General features: G+C 41.8%; 1 protein-coding gene across 3 annotated transcripts in view; it reads right to left on the reverse strand.

The window, feature by feature from the left end:
• PLCXD2 (phosphatidylinositol specific phospholipase C X domain containing 2) overlaps positions 1-13,428 on the reverse strand; it is a 51,016-nt gene that overhangs the window by 16,823 nt on the left and 20,765 nt on the right. For 2 of the 3 annotated variants that reach the window (XM_082460214.1, XM_082460213.1), the window contains exon 2: positions 2,294-2,754. In XM_082460214.1, coding sequence (XP_082316340.1) covers positions 2,294-2,754 — 461 coding nt within the window. Of the gene's footprint in view, positions 1-2,293; positions 2,798-13,428 lie in introns of all 3 variants that reach the window. The other variant, XM_082460215.1, reaches the window with a different exon arrangement.

Below are 13,428 nucleotides of genomic sequence, written 5' to 3' on the forward strand. Positions count from 1 at the left end.
AGATACCTGTTTATAAATGTAGCTGGACTCAAATTTAACCTTACCTGAATCCTCGTATTCAAAAGCCCTCTCACAGATCTTCCCTGTCTCCCATTCTGCTAACCCACTGAGACCTTCTGATAATAAGGGCTCTTGAATAAGGAGAAAGTGTTTTTATTAGCATCGTCTATGACACTAGTTGTGAAAATCACCAAGATGTGTGAACAGCCCTGGGAGAGCATTGAAGGCTGTGGGAACTCCGTAGAGCCCAACAGCCTGTGACTGAGTCCTGGCCCTTGTCGCTCACTGACAATGTTCTCTTGGGCAAGGTGCTTAATTGCTCCCTGCCTTAGTTTTCTCATCTGTAAAGTGAGGATAATAATGACAACCTATGTCATAGTATTGTTGAGAGGATTAAATGAGTTCATCCCTGTACTCAGTACATTGTAAAGGCTCAATAAATGTTGTGTTCTTGCTCTTGTTACCAGTATTATTTAGCATTGTAAGAGAGATTCCACTGGGGAAAAATCTCTCCAAATTTGACCTGCGAGTCTGAATAGATATAAACTTAGGTTTAGGGGAGAGGTGTGATAAATATTTGGCAAAATACCACTTACAAAAGTTTTAGTGATGAAAAATAGCTTAGATAAAACTTAACAGATACTAAGAGTTAACTCATGAGTCTTCGTAGATTCCAAGACCTTTAGCACTTTCACGGGTGTGCAAAACAACCTGGTGTTTCCCATTACTCAGGCCGAGCCTGGGAGTCATCCTGGAATCCTCATATCCCTACAGTTAGGAAACCCTATTAGGTGTAACTTCTGGTGGATTCCAAATCTGACCACTTCCCACTAGTCTCCTCACTGGTTTCCGTACTTCCCTTCTGTCTTTCCAGGGCTCTTCCTAGTAACCAGAGGGATACCATCAAAACTTAAGTCAGGCCAACACACCCTGTGCTCAGAACCCTCCCAGAACCTTCCTCACTCAGAGTAAAAGCCAAGTCCTTTCAAGTGCCTTCAAGGGCCCCCTGATCAACCATGATCTCTCTGACCTCCTCCGCTGCTCTGCTCTCCAGTCCTGTGGCCCCTGCTTTTCCTCAACCATGTCAGGGACCCTCCTGCTTTGGGGCTCTGCTCTGACTGGTTCCTCTGCTGGGAAAGCTCTTCCCCCAATAGATTCACTCCCTCAAATGTCATCTTTTCAATGAGGGCTACCCTGATCAACACATTTAGAACTGTGACCAACCCTCCAGCCCATAGATCCCTGGTTCCCCCTTACTGTGCTTGGATTTCTTTTTCCATTGCTCTTATTACTTTCTAACATTCTCTGTAATGTATCTATCATGTTTATTATCTATGATCTATCTCCCTCCACCTGAATGAAATCTCCATTAGGGCAAGGATCTTTGTTTTATTTACTGATTCATCCCAAGTGCTTAGAATGGAGCTCGGCACATACTTAGTGTTCACCATACATTTGCAAATGAATAATCTTTAATTGCTTTCTAATTAAAAGCTCTTCCCTCAGTTCAAAAATCACTGCCTCTTTAAGATGCTTTGGTTAATGCATCTATGAGTAAGGGAGCAACTGTGAATGAAAGGTACTATTTTTCTTTTTCTTTTTTAAAGAGAGTCTAAATTGGAGCCTGACCATTCCTGAAGCTCTCCTCTCTCACTCTCCACCATCCTCTGGGACCAGAACAGAATATATCTGAGGCCTGCGCTTCTTTTCCTGAGTCTGTCCTTCATGGGTCTGGGTTTGGGGCTCTTCTCAACTTAGGGATGCTCCTCCAGCCTTGATCCCTTCGCGGGTTCTTCCTTCCTTAACTATCTTCCCCCTGACCCAAACTCTGTGGAGACGGCCTTTCAAAATGTTAACTAACACCTCTGAGATGAATCACTTCGCGTGCCTTTGTCAGCTAATACTATCAAACAAGATTTGGCAGGGATTCTCTGATATTGAGTTGAAGACAGGATGGGACAGATGATCCCTAAGGGGAACTAGGAGCGTGAAAACAGATAACAATGGGAGACAAAAAATGGTAATGGCCAACTGGTCCTATTTCACAACTCTGCCTTGGGCGGGTTCTGGCCAGGCCATTGCCAAACAAGTTAATACCAGTTCAACTGTGCCCAGGGGAGCCCTTGGTGCCGTCCTAGAGCCTAGGAACTGGTGTGCAGATCTTTATTATCCCAAACAATCTACGCCTTCTGGCCCAAGAGCCCTGGAGTGAGCTGCCTTAGAGCTGGTGACACAGAAAAAGCAGAAAGAGTTCCGTTGTGGCCCTTGGAAGCTAATCTCTGTTCCCTCCTACCTGGCACTTCTTTTCCCACAGCGTCTGCAGCGTCATACTCTCCACACTGCAGGCTGAGCACAGCTTGCTCCCAAAGGCCTCCTGGATCCGGAGAATCAGGTGTTTGTGATGGGCCTCGTCCATGGCATAGAAGTGGTTGAAATCCAGGAAGACAATCTCTTGGGGGTGCTGTGTGAGGAACGAGTCAATCTCCATCAGCCCATCCCAGACCCTGATGCCAAAAAGCCCATGAATGAAGTAGATTTCCTGGTCGGCATCCCCTGGCTTGGAAGACACACGCAGGTCGAAGTAGCGGATCCCAGCGTCCAGCTGTTCTCGGAATGTCAGGTTCTGAGTCACAGACCATTTCTTCATGAGCTTCTTTACCAAGGAGATCCTGGCGAGGCGTTTGATAGCTGGGGTTTGGTCAGGCCCCACTGGGGACTTTTCGTCTACCCAGTAACTGAATGAATCATGGGAGCCTATACGAAGCAATAAATGTGAGGACAGCGGTTGAGACTGGAGCTGGGACAGATAATCCAATTGATAAGAAAACAACAACAAAAATTTAGAACCAAGCACACACGCAGAATATTGTGAACAAATACTTGCAAAATTTTTCAAGCTTGCTAGGGATGAAATAAACACAAATAAGAGTAACATAGTCTTGGGCTTCCCTGGTGGCGCAGTGGTTAAGAACCCGCCTGCTAATGCAGGGGACGCGGGTTCGAGCCCTGGTCCGGGAAGATCCCACATGCCACGGAGCAACTAAGCCCGCGAGCCACAACTACTGAGCCCGCGTGCTACAACTACTGAAGCCCACACACCTAGGCCCGTGCTCCGCAACAAGAGAAGCCACCACAATGAGAAGCCTGCACACCGCAACGAAGAGTAGCCCCCACTCGCTGCAACTAGAGAAAGCCTGTGTGCAGCAACAAAGACCCAACGCAGCCAAAAATAAATAAGTTTATCAAAAAAAAAAAAAGAGTAACATAGTCTTATTAGCAGCTTGTTAAGCCTGGGGTAAAACTATAATTTCATACATTGCTGGTATAAGGTATTGATTAATTAATAAATACCCTTTTGTAAAGCTATTTAGAAATATGTTTGGAAAGAGGAGCTTTAAAATATTCTAAAATTTAAAATTTGATCTAGTAATTTCATTTCAGAAAATTCATTTTCAATAGGAAATCTATTCTGAAGAACTAAACTAATGTTTGGGAAAACAAAGATGTTTGCTGAAGAATATTCCTAATAGAGACAAACTAGAGGTTGCGTAAGTGTCCCTCATAGAAGAATGCTTAATGGTGGCACAGCTGCTTTGAATAAGCAGCATTGCAGGCATTGAAAGAAAAGATAGGAAAACTCTGTGTCTGTCTCACTAATGCTGGGACAGGCATTTAAATTCTAGGAAAGGCAGAATTTTTTTTTTTTTAAACTGCCTTCTTCTTACACTTTTGTATATACTATTTTCTTATTGTAAAAATGAGGCAGTAGGAATGATTTCTTGACAGATCAGATAAACATCCTGAAGAGCTCAACCTAGGTTAGTTTTACGTCCCTCTTTCTGAATAAGCCAAATCTGCTATAAATGATCAAATGCATGTTGTGTTTCTCTTCCTTAAAGAGGGTAGGGATCCTCCTAGACACTGAGATGATCTTATTGTTACAAAGTCTAAGTGACCACGAGAGACACATTTCTAACTATAGTGAGAAAATACTGCAGTAGTAACTTAAGTAAAAATTATCTTTAACAAATATCTTTTGTTTTGTCATTGGTTTCTATCTGGTGTCAACCATGATTATTTGGTTGGCTTGGTGACTGGCCCTGACCCTGGGGGGCTCCACGCAGGCGGCTGCACTTTGCAAGCAAAATCTAGGAGGAAAGTGTCATGTTCTGACACTACCAACCTTGTTCTTAATCACTACCCCCACACCAGAATCAAAATTCTTGTATTCATATAGAATACTCTTGACTGTCACCAGTTATCCCTTTTACTAAATTGTAGAGTAGGCGTTTCATACATAATATAGGATTTTACACAACTCTACTGTTTCATGTTTTATTACTTCCATCTTCTTGAAAATAAATCATTCTGGGAATGGCTTTACTGTTCTATCTTCTCAGAAATAAAGCAAAAAAAAAAAAAAGGTGGCAAGCGATGCTTTATTTTTATGCAGTCTCTAGAACATGGAGGGTATTCAGTAACTATTAAGAAAAAGCATAGTTATCAATCCTTAGGCAAAATGAATTTTGCAAGCAAGAGAATTACTAGCATATTTAAGGTAAAAAAAAAAAAATTGCCGTTACTAATAGATATGTGGGGCAAGTCCCCCTGGAGCTTCCATACTGGTTGTCTCTGCTAATGAGACTCACTGGATACTTGCCGAATGTTCTGCTTCCTTGGGCTGCACAGAAATAGGAGATCTTCATACCTCCTCATCAAGAGATTTATTACGAATACATTATGCATAGATGGAGAACAGCCAGTTCTCTCTTCTTTTTAGATTTTATCAGCAGCCCAGCTGTCCTTGATTGAGTGTGTAATATAGTGTGAGTTTCGCATTGTACTTAATTCTTCCTTGGGTATCAGGGAATAGGCATTATCCAAGCATGGAGGAGAGCAAATCCTCTCTGGTATTCTCTTGTTGGTGCTGAGTCCAGTTTCATGTCCAGAGGGAGATGTGCTAACAACCTCTGAGGCTTTTCTCTGTGTCTGAGGATTCTGCGGCACTGTGACGGCGATGGGGCCCCAGGGACCATTTCTGAATACACAGCTACACACAGGGTACGCAGCCCATCCCACGGAAGAGGGAGGGTGTGCACGTTCCCTGGGAACCGGGAGTCTCTCTCTCTTTGCTCCCTTTTCCATTCTGGGTGCCCAGCACTGCCCACTTCCGTCCCCTTGATAGGAAGGGACAGGACAAGGGAACAGGCTGTTTGCTGGCTGGTGTACAGCAGGTGTCCTACCGAGGCCTCCAGCAGTCAAAGCCAGCATTCACTCGTTAACCACTATCAATATTTTTGCCTTTCTACTTACTTTTTTCCAGGAAGTGTTTGGCCTAACTCACATGGAGTGAGAGAATAACATTCAGGTACTTAAGTGCATTAACTATTTCTTTTTCAAAAAACTGGATAAAAATGCCCCAACCCTCACCAGAATATTTACAAGTTATACAATGTGCAAATAATACTTATAAAAAGAAAATCCTAATATTTTGCACTCCAGATTTATTATCAAAGTTTCCTCTTCTCCCTACACCTGAAAGAAGTTATTTCACTCTTTAAAGATTGTCTTTAGGGCTACTTCTCCCCCTCTGCCCTGGGATGTGTGGGTTAAATTCACACATTTCCCCCAGAAGGGGTGGAAAACCCCCTGTTCCATTGGTCCTTGCCTTGTTCTCGAAGAGAACTGCTGTGTGGCGTTGGTCGGGATCTCTGCTCCATGAGTTCTGGCTTGTTTTATGATAAGGTTAGAAAATAGTTTAGAGCCTCACCCTGCTGTGATTTCTGCCACGGGAAGTGTTTTTGCTGCTACTACCTGGCAGCACCTGTGCATCTTCACTCATCCTCTCTATGGCTCTTTTATCACTGTCTAAAATAGATTTAAGTGGTCCTCTTTATCTTAAGAACAAAACAAAGCACTTTCCATTACACGCCTTACCCCTTCAAGTGACTATCTTCTCTTTCTTCCCAGCTGTTGAATTCTTGAAAAAGAGGCCAGTCGTGTGGCCTTTGTCTCCCCCGATCTACTCCCTCCTTCCAGTCGGAGGCCACCTCCTATCCTTCTATTGCTACTTTTGATCCTTATAACCTTGGAATCAACAGCTCCAAGTGGCTTTATTCTTCTTAGCTTCTCTGAGGGTCTGCTAGGTCAGCTCTTTTCTGGAACCTTCCATTCCCTTGTGATCCACGATGCACACTTTTGGGTGTTCCTATCCTGTTACCTCTCTCCTTTGGCCTCCTTTGCTGGCTCCTCTCCCTCCTTCTTGTCCCCCAGTTTAAACGTTTTCCAAGGGTCTTTATTCCTTCCTTCTCCCACCCTCAGAGATTTCATCCACTTCCCAAGTTTTTCCCACAGCACCATTATGCAGACGACACCAAAAGTTTCATTTCTAGCCCAGACTCTTCTAAGTTCCAAATTTATGTTTCCGACTTCTCCTGTGGGCTTCCATCCACGCCTGCCTGCTGACGCAACAAATTACAGATTTTCAAAGTACTCATGCTGTCCCTCTCACCCCTACAAAGTGCCTCTCTTGAAGTTCTGCTCAGTTACTCAGACTTGAAACCTCGGATTCTAATTAAATTCTTCCCTCTCCCTCACCCCCTTCATCCAACCAGGTACCAAATCTTTGCATTTGACTTTTACAACAGACATCAAACACGTCTCTTCCTTTAACCTTCACCTGCCACCCTCCTCATTAGCAGTCCTTTAATCAGGACCAAAAGAACCCTAACTTGTCCTTTCAGTCCAGCCTCTCTCCAATTTGTTCATATTCGAAAGTCAATCATCTCAAGATACAGATCAGGTTCAAACTCTGGACACTGGAGTTTAGGACTCTCCTCAGTACGGCTCCGATGTATTATTTCAGTCTCATCTCTCACCAGGCCCCTTCCCGGACTCTATGCACTTACTTTTGCTGACAGCTTCCATAAAATATTCTCTTACTCCAACTCTGTCTACCAGCATTCATAACCCATATTGGGCAAGCTGCCTACCCTATGCCTCAGTTTTTTAATCTGTAAAATGGGCATGATAGTATCGATTGTCACCAAAATTGTTGTGAACATTGGAATGCATGCAAAGTGCCTGGAACAATGCTGATACAAGCTAAGTGCTGAACTATTGTTATTGTTATTATAAGTCATTCTCTGTTAGTTGGAAACTAGAGGGAGGAAGGGGTGATTAACTGAAATTCCTTATCTTAAATACTTAGGGTCTGGAAGATTTTCTTTCCTGCACCTGAAGCACTGTTCCTCTCCATCTCCATCTTATTGGTTGACATGGAGATGATAGCTTAGCCTCTACTTTGTTGACAGTAGCTGTCACTCACTCTCTTGGTCACAGCCTAAGCTTTGTCATCGCCCACTTCTAAAATCACAAAACGCAATATCCTACCTTCTAATCACAACTTACTTTCTTCTGCCTCATGGTGACTTGACTTCTATCCCCCCTAATCTGAGAGCCCAGAGTTGGCTCTACTTCATCCTTTAGCTACAACCAAGGTTGTTACTTGCCACTTTTACCTGCAGAATTATTCATTATAACCATCCAAAAGCTGTAAGGATCCCTGTTGAGGCACTCTATCTGTCTGTACATGCAGATCGTGTGCACAACCCCAGCATGCACATGGAAATATTAACGTGATATTTTCTAACAAACTTTTTGCCTAATAACAAATGTTTTACTTCTCTAATATTCCTCTTTTATAGAGTGGACTAAATAAGGTTTTAGAAAATAATAGTCATCAAATATTGGATGACTATTTTCAGACTTTTCTGGGTAGGGAATTTTTGTGGTCATCTCAAGAATATTCCATACAGAGCAGGAACTATGGACATACAGGCCTCTCCTTAATGTTCTACACTCCATGGACTGCTATCATCCCTAATTTTAGCCCTACAAAGGTGAGGTTTTTTTCCTCCAATTTTTGAAAACTGATTTTTCTGCAATCCTGTCATTTTCACAATTACCACTCTTGTCTCTTCCTGTTTCTTTATACAATCAAAAGGCATTAAAATGTCTCTATTTCCTCTCTTTATGTATACAAAACCCTGGATAATGTATGTGAGAGCATTTTGTAATCTAAAGCAGTAATTCTCAACCTTGAATGCACATCAGAATCCCCTGGGGGAGCTTTTAAAAAACACCAGTGCCCAAGATCCCACCCAAGACCCACGGAGTCAGAATCTCTCTGGAGTGGGAGTTGAGAATAAAAAACTTGAAAAGCTCGCCTGGTGATTCTATCAGGCACCCAGGCTTGACATTCACTGCCATAAACGTAAGATTATCCTTTGCCAACAAGCTCTCTGACTTCCGGAGATCAATTTCTCTGGTTGGTCTTCTAGTACTTTCAAATCTTCAAATAATAATCTGGTGGATTGCCTTTCCCATATCTGGGTAGAAGCTCTCTTTACCATCCTTTGTGTTCTAGGAATGCCTCCTGCTCTTTGACCAGCTGAATAATCACCACTTCTTTGTAGAGAAGAAAAATATTGGGGCGCCTTGCTTCTTTATCATGCCTTCTAGTAAGTAATTAGATGAGGATATTTAAGTTTAATTAGAGCATTTCAGACGTGCACTGGGTCACAGAGCTCAGAATAAAGTCACTGAGGCAGCAAAATCTCAAGGAAAGAGATATTTGAATGAGAAAAGCTTAGCAGGATGTGTATCCAGTGTTAGGGTTATTTCCTCTTAGACAGCATTAGGTTACAAGATAATCTAAGGGACCAAGTAGGAGAAAATGAGCTGCTTTGTGAGGACTGGGGACAGACAGTTTGCTCCTTATCTGGAACACCAATTGCTGCTTGACTCTTTCTAAGGTTTGCTATTTGGGAGTTAGGAGATCTCAAGTGAGCACGCAACAGTTTTGAGTTAAAGCACTTTCATTACCCATTTCTTGCAATTTGGAAGAGTAGCCATTTTTCTGAACTCAATTAAAAAGAGTTTAAAGCAAGCTTCTCGGGAAGCTGGTCTCTAAATAAAACTAAGAGAATTCAAATCACACACCCTGAAATGATACACGTCATCACAACACAGTGGCATTTTAGATTATGAGGTGACTATACTTAGAGCCACGGAGGGAAGAATGAGACAAGAGTTAAGTGAAGAATATGAGAAAGAGAGAAAATCTTCTTTATCACACCTCTGGGTGGCATCCGGGGATGTGGGGATGGTGACCCAGGTCAAAGAACGCCTGACCTCCACTTGTCAAACCAGGACTTGAGGGAAACAGGCTCCCAAGGAAAACCCTGTATCCCTGGAAATGTCCACTGACAGCACGGTGTGACAGGCACAGTGCTAGGCCCGACGCTACAGACAGGAGGAGGCTGGAATCCTCCTCGGGACTCGCTGCCTAGCAGAGGAGACCCAAACCCTATCCTTCAACCAGTGGTTTCACAGAAATACATGCCAGAAAGTAGGGGCAATTAATTCCATCCAGGAGTTTCAAAACTTTCATTTAAAGGTCAATTTGTATCTCTGTTTCAGGGATGAGAGAGAACATAAAGAAACGAAGTCGCTCAATATCCTGTGATAACCTAAATGAGAAAAGGATTTGATAAAGAATAGAAACATGTATATGTATAACTGAATCACTTTGCTGTACACCTGAAACTAACACAACATTGTAAATCAACTCTGCTCTAATATTAAATAAAATTTTCTTTTTAAAAAAAAAGAACGCCTGACCTCATATATTTAAGAAAATCTCTTCTTCTCACTTCCCTCATGTACCACCCTGCCCTTGGTGGGCCCTTTAACCTTGAAGCCCATTAACCCCTCCAAGTCTGTTCACTGAAGGCCACCCTCCCACCCTGTGTTTACTCACACCATTCAATGTATTGGTGCCTCTAGGCCACATATTCTCAACTGGGTGACTCCGCCCCAAGGGAACAGAAAAATTGCTTCTTGGGGGAATGAAAAAATCTTACTCTTTTTATGTTCAAAGTATAAAGAGAGTACCTGGGCTTCCCTGGTGGCGCAGTGGTTGAGAGTCTGCCTGCCAATGCAGGGCACACGGGTTCGAGCCCTGGTCTGGGAAGATCCCACATGCCGCAGAGCAACTGGGCGCGTGAGCCACAATTACTGAGCCTGCGTGTCTGGAGTCTGTGCTCCGCAACAAGAGAGACCGCGATAGTGAGAGGCCCGCGCACCGCGATGAAGAGTGGCCCCCGCTCGCCGCAACTAGGGGAAGCCCTCGCACAGAAACGAAGACCCAACACAGCCATAAATAAATAAATAAATAAATAATTTTTTTTAAAAACCCAAAAAACAAAAAAAACCCTGCTGCATAACATGGATTTGTTTAAAAAAAAAAAAAAAAAAAAAGAGAGTACCTAAACAGATATACCGTACAGTGTATCTGCGGTATTAAAATTTCATTGCTAGGGGGTGGGGATGGTGAGCAGGAGCAGGGTAGAAATAGCTAAAAAGGCTCCTTAGTTTGGCCATAAAGGAAAAAAGGCTGAGAACTATCACTCCAGACTGAGCTCCCTGGTAGCCAAATGGACAGCTGACATGTCTGGGTTGGATCTCTGACCCTGCACCTCTTTTATCCTTAACTGGCATGTCTGTCAATGCCACCAGTGACTGTTTCCCACCGGACACCATCCATAAGGTGAGTCGATATTGGAGGGTTCTGTTCTCATCCCCTGCCCCTAGAACACTAATGGGTTGAGAGCCAGTTATTTCTTAAATATTCCTACCAGGCCTCTCCAGGCCCAGCACGTCATTTCTCCACCTACATAGCCCTGAAGGACCCAGAGTTGTAGTGAACAAGATGCCAGTTTAGCAAGAAGAGATTTACCAATGGTGTAAGTCCTGAGCCCTAGCTTGATGAAACACTGTAGCTCCGGATAAGCTACATGGAGAGTTCTCACAATGGTTAAGAGCATGGAGTCTGGTGCCAGGCTGCCTAGATACATACTCTTGGCTGCACTGCTTACTAGCTAAGTGACTGAAATGCTGTGCCTCAGTTTCTCACCTGTCAACAGGGGACAACAATAGTACCAACATCAATGGTTTGTGGTGAACGTTAAGTGATTAACTCAGGTAAGCATTCAGAAGAGTCCTTGGCCAACAGAATGAGCTCAAACATATTATTAGTATTCTTTCATTATTAAGGAATTTGTGTTATCTCCTACTTGAATGACACAACCTGAGAAACAAATAATTCTAGTTTTTAAATAATGTTGTGAAACCTCATTAAATATTCATATTCAGGGATTTGCTGTGGCAGTTAACTGAGAAAAAGGAAGTTTGCAGTTTAAGGGATTTATTTTAGGTTTCATCCAGAATTAACATCAAAATGAATAAATTAAAATCACAGTATTATATAGGCTAAGTATAAATTGGCACTAAAAGTATAATTATAAACAATCTCTAGTCTGCTCCTGTGTCATAACAGGAATAAATAAATTCAGTGACTACGCAATTTGAAAATATGGGAGAGAAAGTTCCAAGGATATTCTTGAACTTTTTACTTTTAACATCATAGAATCAGACATCCTCAAGTGATTTCTATAGAAAAACAAACACAAAAAATCCAAATCCAATCTATTGCTAAAAGCATGTTGGATAGCTGATTTTTGGAGAAGGAAAACCTATCATCCATTATTTGAAATGGAAAGAAACAGTAATACTTCCCCAACTCTTCAAAAAACCCAATCAGTTTTAATAAATACCAGTAAAACACTCAAACACTTATATAACCATCCACAAAGAATCTTTCTATAATAGAAAGCATTAAAACACCAAACACCAGAGTCCTCCTGAAGCTTTCTTCAGTATTCTGAAGTCATACTTTCAGAAGTTTTTTTCTGTATTTCTTGCACATTTAAAATACTAGTGCCCAGTTCTTAAGGATGTGAGCATGACCTCTTTATGTCAGATCATCTCCCTCAACATGCTTTATCACTTTGTTTTTTCTTTGCAAGTATGGGCTTTTCAGGCCTCTTGGGTTCACCGATTTTATTCAAAGGCTTTTCGCTTTCTTAGAAGACATTTCTACTCAGTAATGTGGCAAGTTGAGAGCACTAATGTACAATGAGCCTACTGAGAGAGCAGCTGGGCCACGGATGTGACACATTTCTCCATCTCCTGGCCTGGATGTACCTGCAAGTTGAATGTTTTTGCTAGCCCACACGTGTGAATATGCTATAGTGAGATTTTTTCATTCAGGTAGTGAATTCCAGGTAAAACAAATCTTATTATAAGTTGTTATAGCAAATGTTTAAATAGCAAAACTTCATAGCAGGGATACCTACAGAGGTGTTTGGAACTAATGTCTCTCAGTTGCCAAAGCATTTATGTGCACGTCGATGCGTATATGTTGACACTAGAGTGGTCCGTCTGAAATGAAATCCAGATAAAACTTATATTCAGGAGGAAAAAAAAAATGCTTCATTTACTTGGAAAAGTATATTTAAAAGAATTGAAAAAAATTCACTATTTCACAGAAGTATTTTTACTAATAAAAATAAAGAGCTTCTAATAGACATAATCATCATTCTGCAAAATTTCTTTTAAAGACAATTATTATTTTGAGCTTATTTTTAAAAGAGCCATCTAAACTCCAGATTTTTATCCGGACTTCATCATACTACTTCTGTCAAAATTAAGATGGTCTGGCCCATTGCAGGCTAGGTCTTAAAACATATACTGAATGTGCATGCATTTTCTGTTAGGAATAGTCAAGAGTGTTCAGTTAGGGCTTGTTTATTTTATCTCAGTTTGAACTTTAGGTCATATGATTTGTAATTTCATATTCTTTCTCTGATTATTAGCCTATACCATACCAGGTGAGGCCAGAATAATGCAGGCAGCTTGCAAGAAAACAGGTGCAGCCATTTTGCCAGTTACCCAGTAGAGCTGATGCTGTATAAAATGGTACCGAATGTCCAATTTATTTTTCTAAATTCATGTAAAATATACATACCAAAAAATTATTCTGGGAAGATGAATAAGATCTTAGCTGCAAAAACTACAACAAGAGGATATTAAAGATGCCCAAACACAAAAGACCAAAAATCTTGCTTACACTCTATCTTAATGAAGCTAGGTCATTCAGATAACCAGAAGGTGTCTGGGCTGGAATAAAGGGTCAACTAGATCAAATGATGGTCAGTGCCAACAGCAGAAGAGAGAGCAGTATCAGGCTTTATAAAGAGAGAGAAAAGATAAGTGTTCAAGCCAAAGAAAGACAGTGATGTTCTCCCATCTCCAAAGGAGGAAAAGAAGAGAGAACAGCCCTCAAGTGGAGTTGGGATCAGAAATTGAGAGGCTTAGCTGAACAAAAGCTCTTCCTGATAATGTCCACCCACCTTGGAGAGTTCTGGGAGATAGCCTGGTGATGTATTAATCCATTTTAAAGGGTTGAATTTTTCCGAAAAAATAAGAGGATTTTATGCCTTGATTTACACAGAGCCCAGAAGA

This window comes from Balaenoptera physalus, assembly GCF_965194825.1.
Source record: "Balaenoptera physalus genome assembly, chromosome: 4".
Classification (NCBI taxonomy): domain Eukaryota; kingdom Metazoa; phylum Chordata; class Mammalia; order Artiodactyla; family Balaenopteridae; genus Balaenoptera; species Balaenoptera physalus.